General features: G+C 37.6%; 1 protein-coding gene across 2 annotated transcripts in view; it reads left to right on the forward strand.

Annotated features, from left to right (window-relative positions):
* Positions 1-21,914, forward strand: part of SHANK2 (SH3 and multiple ankyrin repeat domains 2) — a 332,306-nt gene that overhangs the window by 182,473 nt on the left and 127,919 nt on the right. For both annotated transcript variants that reach the window (XM_061999345.1, XM_061999344.1), the window contains exons 17-18: positions 16,079-16,161; positions 17,789-17,913. In XM_061999345.1, the coding sequence (XP_061855329.1) occupies positions 16,079-16,161; positions 17,789-17,913 (208 nt within the window). The remainder of the gene's footprint in view (positions 1-16,078; positions 16,162-17,788; positions 17,914-21,914) is intronic.

Genomic DNA, 21,914 nt, shown 5'->3' on the forward strand with positions numbered 1-21,914 from the left:
TTTGCACTTTCTGCTGAGTATTCGTGTTTTTTGTGCAGGTTCTTCACCCTCATGCATATACATTGGACATGGAACCAACTTCTGGTAGAAATGGTTTTTAAAGCACAGAGCCTCAGTTAGCTGTTGGAAGTGGTTTTGATACCCAAGATGTCCTTCTGTATTCCTGATGGTATGCAGAGCTCTGAAAAGCAGGGTGGCTGCTGGTTGTCTGTTACATACAGCCTGTAAATAGTTGAAAAATATAGAAATCCACAGTCCCTTGAGTTGTGATCTGAGTGTTGCCATGTTGGATGAAGAGGGAAGGCTTGGTGAAGGCATGGGAGGACGCACAGACTTGTGTGTTGGCTACAATCATCCTGTCCCAGAGGCTCTGATCTTCATGTTACTATATGTGGTGTACTAAAGGGCATCAGCTCTTGCTGCAGTGATTTAAGACTAGAGAAACCCATTTTCAACATCTTGCCATAATCAGACATGTTACAAGAGCTTTGCACTGTTGGACAATGATGTGATTGCCTGGGGTAGGATAATAATGATGAAGGTGTCAAGAGAAACTGTTTGTCTGTGCTATGAAACACAAACCTGGTCTGCAGAGCACTCTCACTGGTTACTGGTTCCATTTCCAGCGAGCAGAGTTGACTTTTTGCAAGATTCTTTGAGTTATCATTATTCTATGAAAGTCATAGCTTTGTCTCTTTATTTCAGTGTTAATGGATAGGGTTGTTTCTGTAAAGCTGGAAGCTGTGACCTCAGTATGTTGCCTCAGAGATACCAAATAATCCCACTTGGAAGCCTACTGCTGCTTTCTAACAAAAGATGTTTTTCATTAGAAAAATATCAGTTCCAAAACATTTGGATTTTTTGCTCTCCTTTTCCCAAGAAGATTCATGTCCATTTTGGGGAGAGAACAATGCCATTCTGCCTTTCTGAAATAGGCAGTGCTCTATTGTTCAGAGAGGTTGTTTTGAAAGCAGGAGCCCAAAAGCCTAATTCAGACCAAGGGCTTGAACCTCATCTCAGCAGTGCTCAAGTATGTCTTTTAACTAGTGAGCTGTTGGGCCGAACAGAACATACTCTTTGCTTCTGAGAAGTCATGGAACGTGTGAGACATTTGAGGGAAAGGGAGGAAGGTTATTGGTTTATTTTTGGATTGGTTTGGGAGTTTTTTGTCCCCCTCTTAAGGTATTGAGCTTGTGCAGTGCAACAGCAAAGCTCAAAAACGTACATTATCTGATCCAGGGCTACAGCTGAGCAGGAGAGTTTATAAGATAAAATGATAGGTTTTGTACAGCCTTTAATGTTGAGAAATTAGCTATGAAGTATGTCTACAGTTGCTCCTGATTCTGCCTTCGATATCTATTAATTGTTTGTGCAGTAAGAGGAAAGGCAACAAAATCCTTCTGTCAGCTTCTGAGTAAAGCAAGGTTTTCAAGACAAATATCCTTTTCACAGACAATCTGAAGCACATTTTGAGGAATTATGGTGGCAATTGAGAGGGAAAAGTAGGAGACAGTAGAATTAACAGGAAGCTCCAAGAAATCCAGTGGAAAGGCAGACTTGCCTGACACTTTTAAGTAGAGAAAAGTATGGTAATTTTAGCATTTTTGTAAAATAACAGTAGGAAAAGTAGAAAAATGGGTTTGATATCTGAGTTTACAAACCTAGGTAGTTGCTGGTAAAGAAAAAAAATACATGTTACCCTGAGGCACAGATAACAACTTACTGTGATGATGTATTTACAGAGAACATACACCACGATGCTGAAAGGTAAACTTCTTTCTTCATCCTTTACAAACATGACATAGGAAAATGGTAATTTTACTGGTGCTTACATCTTGCTGCTAAAGAAAAAGAGCTTGCATTTAAGATTCTGACTGGAGATTAGCATGTCTCGTTAGTAGGTACAGGTTTAATTCCTAACATGGGCTTCTTTAGGGAGGGGAATTGTTAAAGCAGCAAACAAGATGTCAAATTACTAGCAGTTCTCAATATTTCCAAATTTGTACTGCTTTGATTGCTTTCTCTGCTGTAATTTCCTGTAAAAGTAGAGGAAGAATATTGTAAAGAGATTCAACTGCTTGCAGCTAAGTTTTAACAAACATTTGTCAGAAGGCAATTGTGCCCATGTACTAAAAAGAGCCTTGAAAGCAAAGTATTAACAAAGCTGATCCAGTTCTTTTCTGGAGATGATGTGGGGGAGTGAGGGGAAGTGTCTGCTCCCTTCTCTTTTTCCTTTCCCCTCCCAAAGGGCAAAAATTGCTGAGTAGAAACACTCTGTTCAGAAATCTGTATTAATGGGCTTATTCACATGCAGGAAAATACATTGTACATGGCATTTTTCATCTTTAGGAAAATGTGCAGCTTGAGTAATGGAGGTTCATTAAATCCTATTTCAGCTTTGCATAAGAGATCAGTTATCCATACGTTAATACCTCAGGAAAATGGGGAGTATACTTACTGATATGTAGAAAGGCAGTGAGACTTGCTTGCCAGTACAAATAGTCATCAAATATCATACAAATATAATATTTGAAACTATCAGGTCTATTGTATTATCTGCTTTAAATGCTGATGGGATACATGAATTCTGAGATGCAGAAATGATGTTGTCTCTTGCAGCTGTCACACGCTGCTACTTCTGACATTCTTTTACATAGATTCCTTTACTATTTTATTAAGACCTTTCAAGAACTAATTACTTTCAATCCTTTACCTTTAATCTAATGCAGATGGACAAATGTTAAAGGGAAGGATAGAATCATAGAATGGTTTGGAAGGGACAATTGGAGGTCATCTAGTCCAAGCCCCTGCAATGAGCAGAGACATCTTCAACCAGATCAGCTTTCTCAGAGCTCCATCCAACCTGACCTTGAATGTTTCCAGTGATGGGGCATCTACCATCTTTCTGGGAAACCTATTCCAGTGTTTCACCACCCTCATAGTAAAACATTTCTTCCTTGTATCTAGTCTGCATATACCCACTTGTAGTTTAAAACCATTACCCTTGTAAAGAGCACATATTCCAACAAAGCTGCAAGGAGATAAGGTGAGACTGCTTTGACAAGTGTCTAGAGTTTTGTGCCTTCCTTGTATTTATGATCAGCAGTGGTCAAGACAACCATGGGACATTGCTTGTGAGAGCTGGGGTGGATCTTACTGAGTTTGTTAGGAAAAATGCTTATTTGAGTCAGTTCTGACCAGCAAAGCATAGACTTCCAAAGTATTATATATTTTCTACTGGTAAGCCTTAAATCAGTTACTTCATCAAAGTCCAATTCCAATTTAGTAACAGAAATTCTGGCTGAGGCATAGAATAGATGTTGGAACTCAAAAAAATCGACTACTTTTTAAAAAAAACTCAAAAATAATGTAAATGATCAGAAATGTCAGGTTTGTGAGGGAATGAGTTAATTCTCTTAAGGTAGAACTGTGAACTGTTTAGTCAGGAAAACTGAAACGAAGACAATATTGACTTATCAAGTTAAAATATGTGAAATTGATTAGTTGTTCATTGCAAGTGTAAAATGTTAGCACCTTTTTAAATGTGATATGACTGGTTATGAAATGGTAACTTAGTTTTCATGCTCTGGAAACAGAAATAATACCATCCATTTCAGTACTGTGTAAAAATCATAAACTTGATTTGGTGGAAAAACACGATTCAGTGCCACCATAGATTTAGAAACTCCAGAACCCAATACTGGAAGCTTTTACTGTATCTTCCCTGTCTTAACAACACAGTTGGCTTTCACATCTTTTTTTCTTAACCACTTTAACTGGTACTAGTCACTGAAAGGGAGAAGTTTTCTTGGTGCCTTTTCTTGCCATCCTATGGCTACAGCAGTATTAAGAAACTCACAGGAGAGCAAGTAATAATAAATAACCTTTTTCAAAGGCTTGTTGACACAAAGTTAATGATGGGTCCAAATTGATTTGCCTTCTGGTTTTAGTTCTATTTTCTGGATGAAGAAAAAGAGGAAAATTGGATTGAGTAGTCTGGGAGGTATGTGTAAGAAAGCTTAATTAAAAGCTTAATTCATTATCCCTAACTCTTGGAGTCAGGTGGCTGCTTCCATGTCTGATGAGCACAGAAGCTCACAAAAGCAACTCAGAGCCAATTTACATACAAGCACCTGACAAGAATGAGAGATTCTTCTCAGCTGTATTTCTCTGTGGATGTTGTCATCTGCGCTGTTGAATGGAGCAGTACAGGCTTTAATCCTAGACAGCTCAGAAACACTCCTTGCCATGGCTGAATCTCTCTACCCTTGAAGTTCCACATGGTGGTTAGTGCTTTTGTTTGCTTTTTAACACACCTGTTTACCTAGTCCTTGTCCCAAAGTTGTGATGTTAATGGTACTGTCAATAAGTTAAGCATTAGGTGTGTTACACAGTAATTACAGTGGGTTAGTGGAAGCTCTCAATCCTATGCAGAAATACTTCCATCTAGCTTGAGATCTGGTTTCATGTGGATATTTTACATAAATAGATTATCTCCCTCCTGAAAAAAAAAAAAAGAAAGAAAAGGAAATTATTCATCTGTTTAAATAGATATTTAAAATAGATGGAAACCTTTTGTAGAGATCTGGTCACTGGGAGTCACGAGGTTTCTAACATGAGACAGAGAGCTGTGGGATCTTTTCCCTGTTGTGGTGAACGGAGTGTGTGTACTTGCTGAGTGCTGCTTGCTTATGTGCAGCCTTCAGCAGCAATCTGTTAAATCCTGGCACATGGATGTTTACAAAAATTGAAGGAATGCATAAGAGCTGTTGTTATTTTAATATATCCTGCTTGCCACACTTTCATGTTGGCTCTCCCTAAGCCTGCAGAACGGTGATGCTGAGAGCAGTATCATCACATAGAGAATAGCCCTTTCTGCATTGACATAACTGACTTTTTTGGGTTTTCTGTTGGATGGTGCTAGTTCCACTGTACTAATGATTTCTCTGAAGTTGGTGGTGTTCAGTTGATGTCTTGCAGAACTGGAGTAAGGATATTAAAATGGATGCTGTTCATTCTTAACAGTAAATTCCCAATTTCTGATACTTTCTTCTGAGACTGATACATTTGTAATAAACTGAAAGTGATTTTACAGTTCTTACCTGCAGGCATAGATTTCAAACATAATTCTTGATTCCCTCTGATGGAAAGAAGTAAAACTAGTAGTGTTTGAACTTTTTTACATATGTACATAGCTCATTTTTTGTCTGGGAGAGAGTAGCAAAAATGTCTGCTCATAGTTGTAATGAAATAGATATACAGAGATGAGCACATGATACAGGCTTGTGGTGACCTCTGGATGCTCATTGGGGTTTCAGTGATTTAAGATCTCTGCATATGGGTCTTTTAGGCATAGAGAACAGTCAGCACCAACCAAATTATACACAACAAAGTGTGTAAAATGTTTTGTGTGCATGAATTGTTACTTTCTTTCTCAAGATGTTTTGTTGGGCTTGCCTGATGCCTGCTCTGAAGTAATTAATTTGCTGTGTTAGAGTCTGATAGCACTGAACTGCCCTTAATGTCTGAGGCAAAAAGATGAGGATAGTTCATGTTTAAAACCTTGTGTCTCATTAACTTGTAGAATAGGATTTAATACAACTTGGAAAATTACATATACATTTAAGCAATAATTAAGACATGGTAGATTTTATGGGACAGGTGGAGATGTGAAGTTCTTATTTACAGTTATTAATTTCTAATTAAAATTATCTTGCTGATAAACAACTTTGCACTTTTCCTCCCCTGCTGTTTTGTGCAGCCATGACTAAGCTTTTTATGTTGGTAACTATAGAAAATACTTAAAGTGGTGACTAAAATAGGAGGTAAAAAGGTTGTATGTGTGTGTATGTATCCAAATTGTCTGTTGAAATCTGTAGTACAATACAATTACAGTAAATGCAAAACTATGCAGTGAGTGCTAAGAGTTTCCACAAACTTGTAAGTGCATTTTAAAGTTGGTTGCTGCCTTTAGAGTGAAGTTTGTTTCAAACACTTCAGTCAGATCCCGCTCTTAGCAGCCAATGGCTTTGTAAATAATGATTAAAATTCATCAGAAAATTTCTGGGCTAGATGTTTGCCTAAATTTGTAGTGATAAAATGTTGGCAAGGAAAGACCATCAGTTCCCAAAGTTTAAAAAGAATAATCTATATACCTAGTTTCCCAAATTATAAATGAATCTGGAAGAAAATGAAGGATCTGGGTGTAGTGCTAGTGAAAACATAACTGTGTGACTATGGGTACAGAAGACCCTGATTGCAAGGGCCATTGTTTGGTGGATGTGCCACTGGTTGTACAGCAACTGATAATCTCCAGTTCAACAATATTTTCTGTATAATTCCCCTAACTGGATGGTGCAAGAAAGGGTGGATTTAAATGTTAGAGCTGAAAGCAGTGACCTGTGGCCAGTGCATGGAGAGGAATAAAGTCTTCTAAATTAGACTAGAGAAAACGGGGGGAAAAAAAGGAAAATAGGGAAAAGGAGTGAAAATGAGAGGTGAGGACAGCAAGAAAAGATTGTGAGGATGTAATACCAGGTTAGTTAGAAACAGGAGCCACATAATTAGATGCAAGGATAGAGCAGAGGAAAGCAGGAGATTTAACTGTTTATTTTTCAGTGAAAAAGAGAAGGTTTACATTTCTAAGAATCAGTGTTTCACATTCCTGTCTCTTAGCCTCCACTGTGATGGCTTAACTTCCTCTAAGTGACCTTTAACTCTTTGCCCCACTCCACCTTTGGCTGCCTTCCTCTCACCCAATCAGTAGATGAGCAAAAGCCTACATGTGCCCCCTCTGATTGTAAGCAATGCGTTTTGAAGTTTTGGCAGGCCAAAGCTCTCACTGTGGGCTTTCCTCCAGTGGGACCAATGATGTAAACCACTTTATTTTCATTTTTTGTCCCTATTTCGAGCCAGATTTTCACAAATATTGGTTGCATTTGCAAAATTTGGTCTACAAAGCAAATTCTGAAGGTGAATGACCGGCAATATATGTCTTTTTTCCTCTTATGGAGAAGTCAGAAAGGGGTTGACTTTCATGCTCTAAGTAGAGCTGGTCACTTCCATTGTACAAAATGCAAAATTGATGGGAGGAAGATGTCTTATTTAGTCTTGAGGAAAAAACAGATGTGCTGGAGTTGTATTTCATTCTAAATTGAGTGAGGCCAAACCCTGCAGAGAGGGATCTGCTAAAGGCCAAGCAATAGCTGGTGCCAGGATGTTCACCTGGAACAAAGAAGGTCTGGGCGTGAGTCCCATGTGTTTTAGCTTCAACTTAAACCCACGTCTTGTACTGCTCATGAATGCCAAGAACCTGGCAGATAGAGCAGTTCTTTACCCAAGCCTCTTGAAACTTATTATTCTTTCATTGTGCCAAGAGACAGATGCTAGCTCTGTCCTCAGAGGTTGTCACATGCAGGTTGGGATGCTGGCTTTGAATGATTGGCAGATATACCAATTGAATAGCTAGTGATATTGCTGGCACTGCCTGCTCTCTCTGACATAAAATTTCACCCTGTATTCCAGAGAAATAATGTCTTAACAGTGACTTAATTTAGACTCAAATGTATCAACAAAAGATTTGCTTTAATGGAAAAGCATTTCACTAAAATTGATCTCATGGTAAAATTCTGAACAGAAGAACAGTGGCTGTTCAGTTAAATACATGCACTAGGAAACAGTGGTAACTGCTTATTTAGACTGTTACCAGTATGTCTTCCAATTTCTCTGCTTTTTAAAGAAAAGCACGTTGGGAACATGAAACAGGTCTCAGAATTGAGAGTTTAATGCTACAAGTGAAAACTAGGGCTGATATTGAGTAGATTGCCTGATTCTTTAAACTAGCCTTTCAAAAACCTGACAGCATAGCCCTGTCAAGTTTGTAGAACAGCTGTAACTATAGCAGAGGTGGTTTATAGCTCTACTGAAAACACTTTGAATATCATAAATCCTGAAATATGCTTAAAATCAAACTCAGGACTTAAAATTAAGTTACCAAAAATTTTACCCTATCTCCACTACTCAGAAAATAAAAGCTTTATATGTCAAGAAATTATGTGTCAGTGCAACCAGGGAGCTGTAGCTGCACATCAAAAGAAAGGGGGCAATAAGGAGAGATTCCAGTTCAACATTCACTTAAGAAAAGTAACAGCTGCTTTAAATAAAGCAGAGTTCTGTCCCTTCATCAGCTGGTATCTGTAAAGGCAGTGTTTTTTCACTGCTACCAAAGTTGTGGGCTAAACTGGCCATGCTGTGACAAAAATGCTGCAAACTATGATACTTTTAGACAGAGAAGTTCTTAAGATGGACCTTTCTCGAGCTGTTTTGCAGATAAGTAAACAAAATTTGGAGTAGCCTTAAAGTAACTCAAGGGCTTAGTGTAAGAAGAGAAATGGAGAGAGGGGAGAAAGTATTTCAGAGAAAAGGTGGAGTTGCCACCTCATTTGTGATGTTCAGAAGATTGTAAAATAATATGATGAGTAGTCAGGGTTTTCAAATAGATAACATGAAAATTAAACTAATTGAAATCACCTCTTAATGCCTTTTCAGTAAAACCCTAGAAAAATCAAAGTTTCCCACTCTATGCTGTGTTTTTAAAGTTCTTGGAGAAGAAGAAAGTGGGAAAATGTTTTCAGAAAAGCTTTTCTCTATGTCTTTGTCTTGACCCGACTGGATTGTTTCAAGACAGAACTTGAAACTTACTTGTAAATGTGCCACACACACAAATGTCATAAAATTTTATGAGGATTTAAAAACTGATGGTTAAAACACTGTACACTTCTGTGCAACGTGGAACTTTAAGTCTGTAAAGCAAAAACCAACAGTCAAGGCACTCAGACTTGTTGTGGTGAGAGCTATATGTAGCTTCCAAGGAATGTAGGACAGGAGGACAATCTCTCCTGCCCATCATAGCAAACAGGGTATGTTGTAAACTACTTTGAAACTTGTGGTTATCACTGGTCTTAAAATCATCCAGCTCGTTCTCCTATTTCATGATTTATTTATGTTTAGCCTTTAATATGTTTGAGGGTCTCTGAATGGGTGAGTGAGCAAATCAAGTTATGATACAGAAATGCAGAGTGAGTTTAATAATTGTTATAAAGACATGCAATGTCAACCTGCTACCTTAAAGGGCTTGTAACACATTTGAAAAGTGTTAATAAAACACTTCTCTTTTTTTAACTGAAAATGTGACTAAAATGTATCATAGAAACATGAATCAAGAGATCTGGAGGAAGGCAGATGTAATCCCCTGTATGACTATGGAACGTACAAGTGCTGAGGCATGATGACAAAACAGTGTCATGAGAAGGGAGTAGAGTGTACAATTTTTTTCAGTAAGACAAGGAGCAAGTAGCTCAGCTTGGCTGGGAGCTGGTGGAGGATTTTGGAGAAGCACGAAAAGTACTTCTCCATCTCTACATCCTTCTTTGCTTTTGGCATTGCTATAAGCAGTTCCATTTTTGTTCACTCACACCATTATCTTAGATCTGGATTTACTTCCCTGGTTCTCCCTTTGTAGCTTGTCCTATTTGCCAACCTTCAACACGTCCTTTTCTTTGCTACTGTGGTTTTCTGGGATAATAGTGACCACCTCTAGCAAAAACATTTGGAAATGTATTGGTTAAACAAACCTAGACAGAAAAGCAGTGTTGTTATTTATAGCTATTATTATTCCTTTTGTGTAAATACTTTATATGTTAAGATACTTAGGGAGAAAATTTGTATTTCTTGTGTAGTTTAGAGGCAATAACAAGGGCTGGAATTGCAGCTGGTTTAGGGTAGAAAAACACAAACCTAAAAAGTAAGATGGGTAAATCTTCTAGTTACCTAAATGTATGTGTGTGTTTGTACAGTCTGTTTGTTCAAGGCTCATAGGATGAACATGATTACTAATATTTTCACAGTGCAGGCTTAGATTGCTCAAATGCTTGATAATTGCAAGTGAAAATTGCTACTAAGTGTCAGGTATAAGTGGAGTGTGCTGTAGCCCAAAATACTAATGTGATTGATGGAACATCTGTGTGAAATGTTTTGAAGTACCCTGCATTATAAAACTCCCATGTTCTATACTAGAAGGACACCTGCCTGACTGTTTCATGTTTGGTTTTTACCTTGTCATGTGTAGCACTTCAATTGACTATTTATTTTTAAAGTACAAATAACATCAATTTAGAGGAACGAAGCTGTTCATTCTCCTCACCCCACCATGCTGTTTTGTTTCCTCTCTGAGAGTGCTGATGCAAGAGAATAACAACATTTCTCTTTAAAAAGACTATATATACCCCCAATGAATTGTGTCTGTGTGTATATAGTGGGTGTATATATATATATATTCATATATGGATATCTGTCTATCCATACATATATATCTTTAATATATATACTGTATCTGTGTGTGTGTGTATAGAATCATGACCTTACCACTGACTTTTTTCTGTCCTTCATATCCTATCCTGAGATTTCTGTGTAATATAAAATCAGGCTTTTACTGGATGAGTTCTATTTCCAGGAAGCTGTTTCACCTCCTGTTTTGCTATGTCAGTACCTTACTTGAATGGTTACAGTTGCAGCAAGTTAGAGCAAAAGCAGGGAAAACCCCAAAACTACTACTAGCCGAATCAATTGTCTTGAGTGTTGCTTTACATTACTCATTCACTTCTCTCTCACACCAAACAATATGACAGTAAGTGTAACTAACGGCTGGATAAAAGAATGTGGACTGATATACCTACATAAAGTTTCTCCTTGATTCTGCATAAAGAAATTGTGTAACTTCTTTGCACTTGTGTCATAAAATTTGATGTTTCTCTTTTATAACCTGTATTTCTTTGTAAAGTTTTGTAGCCTAAATTCATTGAAAGATAGAGCACTCTTAGTTTCTTTAATATATAATACTTCTTTATAATTATGGTTAAACTTTTGGGCAACTCTGTCAGTCACAGGGATGGAAAAATTAGCACAATCTTTCTGCCTTCCTAATTCTTATGGGATCAATTAATAAATGATACCAGTGGGTTTAGAAACTTAGTGAAATTCTATTCACTGTTTACCAAGTTAGGAAGTATTCAAAATCCAGTAAAAACAGTTTGATTACTTGTTTAAAAGTGTGAATGAAAGAGCTTTTTAAGTGGAAGAAGTTATATGCCCTGTCTGCAATTTCCTTACAATGCAATTTAAACCTGTGCAATGTGGGAATTAGGGAATATCTAAATGTCTTTTATGGCATGCTACAGTTTGGCAGCTACTTCTTTCGTCAACAAATGAATTTCAATAGAAAATGTGCAGCCTTGTGTTTCTCATGATCAAACATCTCTATGTGGTATTTACTGAACTCTCTAAAAAGACATTTCCTTTATTGTTGGGCTGTGATTTGATCCTTCTGACATGTAGCTATCTGTGAACTCAGTGGATCTTTCAAAAAGATTGAAATAGAGAGAGTGTTGAGGTGACATAAAAAAAGATCTAATGAAGAGGTTTGGATTTTCTTGGCCAACTGAGTGAAGTTGGACACACTGTTTTCTAACTCAAGGATAGAGCAGGCCATCTGACTGAAGAGTTTGTGGGCTGAGAAGGCTACTCATTTGGTTGTAACTCTGGTTGTTTGCATCTGCTATGTGACAACCTTTCTGCCTTGGAAGGCTGTAGTGTAGTTTGTCAGAGCTGAAAAGGTTAGAGTTTGATTAGGTTCTTAGTGGATGCATGATTGGAGAGAATCAGGAAAATAATTGCTATTTAAACTCATCTTTTCTCTTAGAGTGAGATAGACAACATACCAAATAGTTGGTTTTGTTTCCAGATAATGATTATCGTTTCCAGTGGAGTGTACTCTATGTGCTGTTTTTCAGATTGAAATCAGCAATGATACACATGATAAAAAGTGAGCTAAACATATCCTGTGGTCCTGATAGTTTCTGTCTCTCTAATTTAGTATTTGAATGATTGGAATAAGTCCCGCTTTAATATAGATTGTAGTTTTGAAATGGAAGCTAAGCTTCATGGGTTTGCATCGGGAACATGTGCTTCAGCCTCTCTTTTCTTCATACAGGTCTTTATGAAGGACTTGACATTTCTACTTCCTTCCTCAAGTATTGTGTTAATGGGCTGTTAGCAAAGTAGAAATTCTTACTGTCTTGAAAAGTCTAGTTGAATGATGGTTGTTATGCTGAATATAAAAAAGTGCCGAGTTCAAATCTCTGGTGTCTGTGTGACCATGGGTAAATCTCTTTATTTTCTTTTCTCCATTGGTAAGTCTGTAAAATTAGGGAAATTATGACAGCTCTCCACAGTTCTTGAGCCTCAAAGTGTCAGGGAAGCAACATGAACTGATGAACAACTGTGTTCTCTCATATTTAATGTTTTGATGAAGCAAAAATGGTTTTAGATTGACCTCTTTTTTTGGCCTGAAGTTTTTATATTTAAGATTGCACTTCATGCAGAAATATTCTGCACTAGATAGGATATATTTTGCACATAACTTTGCATGCAATGAATCTTGGGTATATACAGCCCAAAGTCAAAGTAATGCTTGTGCTATTTAAGTAATGAGCTATTGATTTTAAAATTACTCCTTTTATTAAAGTGATATGGAGCTAGTGGTATTCTGAAAACTCCTCTCTGAAATGGAAGCTGATCAGTTTCAGTTGGACAGAAATGGACTTTAAGGATTTTACCTATTGAAATTCAGCATATCAAATGTAGCAGTGATTGCTCAGCTTCATGTAGAGCCATACAGGGTGCTCAAAGCAGCTGTGAAGAAATGCCTCTTGTTCTTGCTTGAGCTCAGACCTCTGAACAATCTGGTAACATAACATCGTCTTTATTTGTCACTGGTAGTAATACCCTGTTCTGTTGCTAAATATTTACAACACCTTCACGATCAAAGAAATGCTGCCAAGTGGCCTCATTGTGAGAAATTCTGACCTACCTTCACGTTTGGCACCATTTTACTTGCCAATACCAGACAGAGTGTGAACAGACATTCAGCGTGTCTTCAGTGAAGAGTGTGTCCAGTCTGACATAAGACAACCCTGTCATAGCTATGCAGGCAGAAAGCAATATTGCAAACAGTCACAGCTTAAACTTCTTTTCCCTTCTTCTGCCCCCTGCTCTTGGGGATGCAACGTGAGTTTGCTGGGAGAAGAGGTGTGGAGATTGCAAGGTCGGTTCATTTGTGTGTGCGCGTTTGGTTTCTATCCTTCTCCTGCTGCTCGTTCCTAGGTCTGCAGAATGGGGTGGGTGTAGAGAATCAGTTTGCTTTCTGTGAGTGCTTTAAACAAGTTGAAACTCCTTATGCCATAAGATTATTGGAGGTCCCTTTCTCCCAGCATGTACAAGAGAAGAAATGACTACACATCTGATTTTTTCTTTAAACCTACATTTTTGCTTCAGAGGCTGTGATGAGGTTTCCTTATGTAGTACGTGACTGCTACAGCATTTACAAATACTAAGCTGTATTTGTCAACAGAGATCAATTTGTATATTTATTACCAAAAAATGTTGCTCTGCTTCCCTTCCTTCTCCCTTTCCTCTCCTCCCTGCACGTGAAACACAAGACTTTGTACAATTTTGACAATTTAGCACTCCCAGTTTCAGTGTCTAAAGTGGAGTATAAAATTGGGGAGTTTATGCCGTAAATGTACTGTACATGTAAAGAAAATCATGGGTGGTTTTCATGCTTCTAATCTGAACAGTCGTAGACCTCTACATTAGAATGAAGACTACATAACTTCAAAATGCCTCTGCATTTAATTAGCTAACTGTGAAAGGACCCTAGATGCCTTTTTTTATTGAGGTGTAGATGCCTAATATTGATCAAGTGAATTGATCCTGAGTTTGCTGAGCACTGCCTTCAGCTTTTTAAGGAATGATATTCTGAATTTGTTTGGTTTTGTCAACAGAAATGAAAGAATCAGAACAAGCTTTGATATTTAGCTAAGGAATGCTTTGTATTAATGAATTGAGATGAGAGTGGGATCCGGGGAGAGGAGGGATGTTCTTTGACCTAAACACTTTCTATGATTAGGTTCTCAAAAGCAGCCTTCTGATTTCTATTAAGCTATTGATTGTTTATGAGGAAACTTGAAGGAAATGAGATTCATTAATTTGAATATGTATTAGGAAAAATGCTAGGGACAGGTTTACTTTTGGCTGTTTGGTAGATAAGTATGGAGCGTCACCTTGAAAATGAGAGTGGTGAAATAAGGAAAAAGCCGGCAGGCTTGTAAGTTCAGTTACTTTCTCTACCAGTAGGACATTGACGGAGGGCTTCAGCACTAGAGTGTGGGCTCTGAGCGTTGCATATTCCATCCCAGCCCAATATCCCTGAACAGGAGTGTGGAAGGCTTTCTCAAGAAAGACACATTTTCTTCTGTCCTTTCCATAGCAGGGCTATTAATTGTAAGAAATGATAATGTCTGAATTACAGTGTAAATAATAGTAAGTTGAGAGCAGTATTCAAAAGCTGTTGGTAGTTGTGGAGATCATCTGTTGCTCAGAAAGTCACCATTACAGTGGTTTTAATTCATGTATGGTGTTTAAATACTGTGGAGCTGGGAAGACCTAATTACATCATTATGTTAGCAGTGACATGAAGTTGTGTCCCTCACAGCTGGAAAGTCACCAAAAGGACAGTCTGTGACACACGAAAGATCTGGAGTTGGGAGGCTGTCCACTGGTATCCTGACATCATCATCCTTCTCTTTGTTCAGAGCTTTAAATGAAAAGGTCACAGCACTTCTTCTTTCTTTTCCTCCTCCCCTCCTGGATTATTAATGGCACTGAAGCAGATCCGGTCTCTGATTGCATTGGATGCTTTAGCAAGCCAGTACAAGAGCAGTGGTAACAGTAGTTGGCTAGTAAAAAATAAAGACAAGAAAACTTGCTCCCATTGCTTTCTACCCTAAATAATTTTGTAGGTACTTTAAAAGCAACCTAGCAGCATGTTGTGCAGTGCTTAGGATTCAGGAATGCTTCACCCCTGACGCTGACTGTATTCAGCAGGATGCAACTTGTGCTGTCTAATGGCTTTATACTTCAAAGAGCGTAAAAAAAAATCCTCCCCCCCCTTTTTTTTCACTTTGAGCTTATTTTTAGTAACCAAAATTTTAATGAAAGACCCTAAACAACTTAAGGCTTTCACAGATCATTCCTTGTGTATGAAAAGACTCATTTTCATGTGGAATGTGGATTTTATGCGTTCTCTTCAGCTACCGTCTACTTTTTTCCTTAGCCAATGACAGTACGATTCCTAAGGCTACTTTCTCTTTAAGAACACACTGCTTACATAAATAGCCCTTTACACCATCTCCTTGCTTTATAATATTAATTGTTGATCAGAAGATGGGCAATATTCCTTAGAAATGTGTTCTCCTGATTGTGCATGCCTTGTTACTATTTCAATTATGCAGATTCTTGATGCTGTGGAAATTTGTGCTTGATGACGCCAAGGCAGCTGCACGTTGTTAGCATTGTAGGCTGTCAGATGATCATGTGGGATTCTTGCAGCATGCAACATTCAATAGGATTGAAAAAGGGCTTTTGATGCAAGGCATAGCTTTCAGAATATATTTGTGCCTTTTAGTTAGCTAATATAAAATCATAATTTATTATCTTTAAATTTAAAATGCTGCCTCATTTTTCTTCTGGTTGGTTTCATTTTGGCTTCACTAGAAGATGCATCTGGTACATCCACGATTGAGGAGTTTATTAATGATACTGTCATTCAGTTCACTTTTTTTCCTTTTAGAGTCCTAGCTAGCCCACAGATTACATGATCACATGTTCATTCAGTAATTCATATAGAACACAAACCACCATGCATGATTTCTTCTTCTTTCTTTTTCCTCTCTGCCTTTTTTATTCCCTTTAAGTTGCCTTGTCATGTTCTCTTTTATCATTAAGCTTAGTCTTTGTCTTCCTCTCGCTACTATTTGTTCTACATTTTCCCATGCTTGGTTACTGCAATATTATTTGATTAACGGGCTGTGATGATGATGAACCTGCACACTGGAGGAGCAGCTACTACAGTGGTGATGAAGGGATGTAATAATGGTCGCTATCCTCGGAATTCTCTCTACAGTGACTGCATAATAGAAGAAAAGGCAGTGGTCCTGCAGAAAAAGGACAATGAAGGATTTGGATTTGTGCTCAGAGGGGCAAAAGGTATGTGCTTCTGTGTGTGTGTGTGTGTAATGTGCACGGGCATGAAGAAATTTATACATCTCAGAATATAAGCAGGAATTATTCTTGGTGCACTTGGTTGCTAGACAACAGGATTCTCTGTATGCTATACTACTCAGATGGATTTTAGTGGCTCTGTCTGAAGCAGTTTGTGTTTTTACATAGGAGAAGCACTGTATAATCGGGGTTTTTTTGGGGGAGGGAGAAAGTTTTATCTGTATTTTTATTATATTGGTACATGTAATATTTTGTCATTAATCTGTTTTGTTGTGCAGTTTACCTAACTATGGGAAACCTGCTTTCCTTATAAAACCTGCTTCTTTATTTCAAATGTCAGTCTATTTAAATAGGTCTACGAATAGAAATAGACAAGAGAGTGATGTTTTGTTTAAAATAGGTGTGGATCTTCTGCAAGGTGACATTGGTGCAGTTTTAGTATGAAAATATGTTCTTTTTTTATATCTTCAGAAGCTGCACGTATGTTGCATGGCCTGTAGTGTGCTCATTTTAAAAGCTGGTCATATGTTAAGCTGCATGTTACTTTTCTGTAGACTAAAATCTGCAGTGATGGCATTCTTAAGAGTTAAAAAAAGCATTCTATTTAATGCTTTCCTTTTTAACTTTCAGTCTAGTTTGCTCCTTTTGTATTTAAAAAATATCTATATGATGGTATGTCCCAGCTCTTGCTCCCCCTCATTCTACATGGGTTCTCCCTTGCCTTGCTTGAGCATGAAAATTATTCCATATCTTCATTCTTGGGACATCATTTTTGCTCTCCTTGTTCCCTCACCCCTAAACCGGTGCCACCAGAGATTTCCAGTGTTGCAAAAGCTTTTTCTGATCGTAGCTAAATCAGTCTTTTTGGAGTTGTACTCAGAAAGCCAGTAGTGCTACCGTTTAGCTAGCCCATTAGCATGAGTTGTCTGTGCATCTCACAGAGGTTGCTCCCTCTGTATAAGCCCGGCATTTTCCCCCAGATTTTCTCTGTAACAGTGAGGGCACCTCAGGTGAAAGACCCAAGGACTTTTCCACTTGTATGTGTACGTGACAGAGAGAGAGAGAGGGCTGTTACAAGGCCTGCCGTGCCTCCTTTCCTAAAAAGTGATTTCTTCTGTTGCCTCCTCTGTAACATACACCTAAATCTGGAAGGAAAATTCTCTTTGATCTTTTCTGTCCTTTCCAACCCACCCCATCCCCCTTGGATTTAACTAGATGCTTTCTTCTGGCTACAGTACATAATTAATATCTAGTTGGATGTTGCCAGAGTTACAAGCATTTTGCCATGCATACAAAAGGGTTACTTGAGTTAATAGTGAATATGCTGGAATACTTACCATCCAGCTATTGCCTTAAACAACTTCATTTGGTCTGTGTCAGTAAAGAAGCATGTATTTTTTTTCTCTCTGAATGGAAGACCTGTGGATTGCTGTTGCAGAGAGATTGCACTCTGTTCCCAGCATCTTGATATCCTCTGAGGAAGAGTCCTCTTACTTTTAGCTCCCACCATTTTTAACCATAAACTAGAATGGCCAATGATAGGCCTTTAGTGAAGTGGTATTTGCAAGCACTCCATAACTTTCTTTTTTTAATGTGGTATTTATTTTTAAAGCTGATACACCAATTGAAGAATTCACCCCAACTCCAGCCTTTCCTGCTTTGCAGTACTTGGAATCTGTGGACGAAGGGGGAGTAGCATGGCAAGCTGGCCTGAGAACTGGAGACTTTTTGATCGAGGTAGGAGATCCTGCAATCTGATTCTCGGTGCTCTATTGGAGAAATGGTGATGTTCCCTTTGTAGCATTTTCTTTGGAAGAAGTGTGTGATGCTTCTGACCAGGAACTTCAGTGGACTAACACCATTAATGTACTTCAGTTGCTCTATTTTAAAATCTCATGCAGCATTTAAGAAAGCGGTTGAAAAAGGAGCACGTTCAGGTTGGCTGGAAATTTTCTGTTTGTTCTTTTTGTTGTTTGGGAATCCACTGCCAGAGAAATCTGAGAGGTTTTATTCTTCTTTGCATTCTTGAAATCTAGGGCAATTCCAATATTTATTGTAGGCTATCAGTTCTGTGGTCTTTGAAATATTTTTACAGAGAGTCACCACAAGAATGACTTTTTGTGCAACTATTTCTGCAATCTACTGTGGTTAAGAAACTATAGAGAATAAAGCAAATTGTTTTGGCTTGAAATTAAGTATTCCCAACAATGCACTATAAATACAGCCATACAAAACACAAGGAAAGAATGTTCTTGCAATATAGTTTACTCTACGAAAGTCTTATATTTGAATAATCTCTTCATTTGTACCAGAAATGCCTTCATGATTTATACTTCAGAAGACTTTTTGCTTGGTCTTTTAGGTTTTGTTGAAATAATTGATACCCTTTTTAGTGTTACCAGGCAGTTTGCAACAAAATCATGGTTTGGGATTTTCTTCTTCTTTCCCCCCAAACCTTTTCACGGTGAACAAAGTGATGCTGTGATTCTGTGAAACTAGCTATTTGAAAATAGGTCTTTCAGGATGGGTTAACCAAGCCACGTCTGTAAGATCTATCAGGTTTATTTCATTTTTTTTAGTACTTCAGGCACATCTGTGTTTTGTTAAAGCATTTACTGGTGTTATGCCATTTATTTCTGCAAAGCTGGACTTTACATTTGGGAGAGGATATAATATGCAGCTTTTATTTGTTGTGTGGATTGAACTCCCATGGTGATTGAATTTGAATAGTTGCACCACTTCTTCACATTATAACAGTGAAAGAACAGGCTTTGCAGGCTTCTAAAGGAAGTAGATGTGCATTTTGATCTGTGTCTTCGAAGTACCTCAGTGGTTTTTTTTACTGTTTGCTTAAGAATAAGCATTTAGCAAACTGTTCAATAGCTTACAGATTGGCCTGGTGTGTACTCTGTGCAAGGATGCTTTCAAAACTACATTATCAATGTTAGATGGGGCTTTTTTTAAGCAATGCTTTAGTTTTAGCTGTTGACTGCTTAGTAGGCTTTACATCTCTTAGGAAATATGAATAGTCTGTATTGACTGATTTTATAGATAGGTTTGATGGGGAATAATGTGTAATTTAATGGGGAGGATTAGAATGATAACTATACATATGGATTTTTTGAAGGGGATGCAAGAAGTCAGGATAACTGATGCTGCAGAAAGCTTTGCTGGTTTTCCAGCAAATGAAAGAATAATTATAATTAATTGTCTAGACAATTTACTCCTGGACTTGGCTTAGAATAGCAGTTAAACATACACATGCATTGCTGAATCAGGACATTAATCCATACTCTACACAGTCCAGCATATTTGTAATTAATTCTGAAAGAAGCATTTGTTATGTGCAAATCAAACCCATTTCTGTGTAATTTTATGTTTTTCTGTTCTGAATTTTTTTACTTGATTAAGAGGACAAGGTAATCCTGAGATATCCCAACTTTGCTGTTATTTAAGGCTTTTATGTTGGAGAAAGGCAAAGGGTTTCTTGTCTATTTAGACTTGTGCAGTGCACAGTACAGTCTGTCTCTCAAAAGCCATCTTTGAAAATATTTACACTGATGCAAAAGATCCTACTGTTGAAATATAAATAACTGGTCTACCTGCACTTCTAGGAATGCCAAGCTACTTTATTTCCAGTCTGGAACTGAGGAGAGTTAAATGGACTGTATGTTGCAGCGTGTGGTTATCGTAACTGGTGTTGCTAGTCTGAGTCTGTCTTACTGTGAAATGATTTCTCCCATGACTCTAAAGTTTGTGCTGCTGTGTCTAAGTGCCACCTCAACCATTTGTAAGTAATATAATGCATTTATCATAAATGTCACTGGGATAATAAAGGAGTTAATGGGCAACTAGGATCCTAATTAGACCCATCTATAACACTTGTGGGAAGCGTCAGGCTTTAGGGAAGCAACAGTCCAGTTTGGCAGAGGGCAAAATGCAATGGAGAGCAGATGCTTCACTCTTGCTTGAGGAGGTTCAGTGGCTTGGGGTCATATAGATAAGGGAACCTTTTCCTTTAATCCTTGCTGTGGAAAGCCGGGTTTGACAGGAAGATAGATCCTTTCTTTGGAAGGAGGAGTTGATCATGAGGGTAGATGAAGAGAAGACGTGATTTCTTAGTGTAATTTCTTAGTGTAATTAAAGTCTCTCAACTTCAATGTCAGCTACTGAGCATACTAAAGCACTTCAATGTTGAGGATGATGTGTTGAGCAGAATAAATAAAAGATCTATAGAGAAAAGGAAGAAGAGATGTTGTCTTGCTTCAGCAGGTGAACAGAGTAGTAATTAGCTGAAAAAGGGTTGACATAGTATTATTTGACTGAACTTTTATCAAGTTTGCAGCTTTTCTGAAAAGCCATGGAGATACTGATTTGCCCAACCTGGACAATGAATTTTAACATCAGAGATTATGGTTCAACTTGTCTGTGAACGTTACTTCCAAAGGCACTTCACTGAAATATCTGGCAATGTAGGTTTTTTTTCCTCTTGCTTCAAACCCAGTCATAGTTTTTGTGATAACAATTGTAATGTGTGTAGTGGCTTTTCTGGAGAGAGCACAAATAAAAGTGTATTGGAAGAGCACACAAATAGTTTTAGAGCTGAAACAGCTAGAGACAGCTTTCATTGTATGCAGATTTTCGTAAGCAGTTCAACAGTTGCTGATTCAGGTAATTTTTCTTAGCTTTGATAAACAATCAGAAATGTTATGATTTGGTTGTTATAGCTGAAAGAGATTGCATGTTTGCTATTTTTCAGTATTTTAGTTAGTGTTTTCTTCAGTCTCAATATCAAAGTAAAAAGACAGAAGTATAGCAACATATTGACGCAAGTGCTATCCAACCTAAAAATTACAGCTTCTACAGTTAGAAGTTCCAGCCATTGTTAATGGTCACACCAGTACTAAAGCCATTACAGTCCATTGGCAGTTTGTCAGAGTGAGTGGATTTTTATAGTACACACCTCTTTCAAGTTGATACATGCTTGATCAGAAGAAATCAAACCATAAGCTGATTTGATTTCATAATTGAAATACGTGAAAAATTATTAGCTGTGATTCTAAATCTCTTATTTATGAATAACCATCATGTGCCCAACCCTTGGTTACCTTTGTTTTATATAGTAGTCAAACTGAGCTTAAATTGAGGAACCATTGAACTTAGCCCTTCATAGTGTTGCTGTACAACATTACTTAATTATTTAAGTTGGGGTTGTATTTCCTTTTGAGATTTACTTTGATCACTTTTGAATAAAGTGATCCCTTAAAGTGGAAGAGAATTACTAACTTGGAATAGTCTTTTGGGTTTTTTTTTAGTTTAATAGCATATAGACTATTTTACTAATTCAAAAGGCAGTAGATTATTAACTATTTGTTATTATTGTACCCATGAGCATGTAGCTGTTTTGTAAACGTTACGTGATGTGATGTGTGGGGACTTTTTTCTGCCACAGAGCATATCTCATACCAAATAATAATGCTATAATACCAATACCTAGAAAGTGAAACTAATTCTGCTGCATTTACCAGAATAATACATTTATTCTCAAAGTGAGGCATTGCAGTTTGCATTATTGTGCCATAAAATCACTTATTTTTCCAGATGAATTGAAATCTTATTGTCTTCGGTATAGGATAGCTGCTTATTTACATTCAGTTAAAATGTAAACTAGATAAACCCACAGTATTATCCATTAAAAAAGAGAAAAAAGAAAAAGAGTCAAAATTCAAGGTTTGATT

The sequence above is a fragment of the Colius striatus genome, chromosome 7 (genome assembly GCF_028858725.1).
Source record: "Colius striatus isolate bColStr4 chromosome 7, bColStr4.1.hap1, whole genome shotgun sequence".
Lineage (NCBI taxonomy): Eukaryota > Metazoa > Chordata > Aves > Coliiformes > Coliidae > Colius > Colius striatus.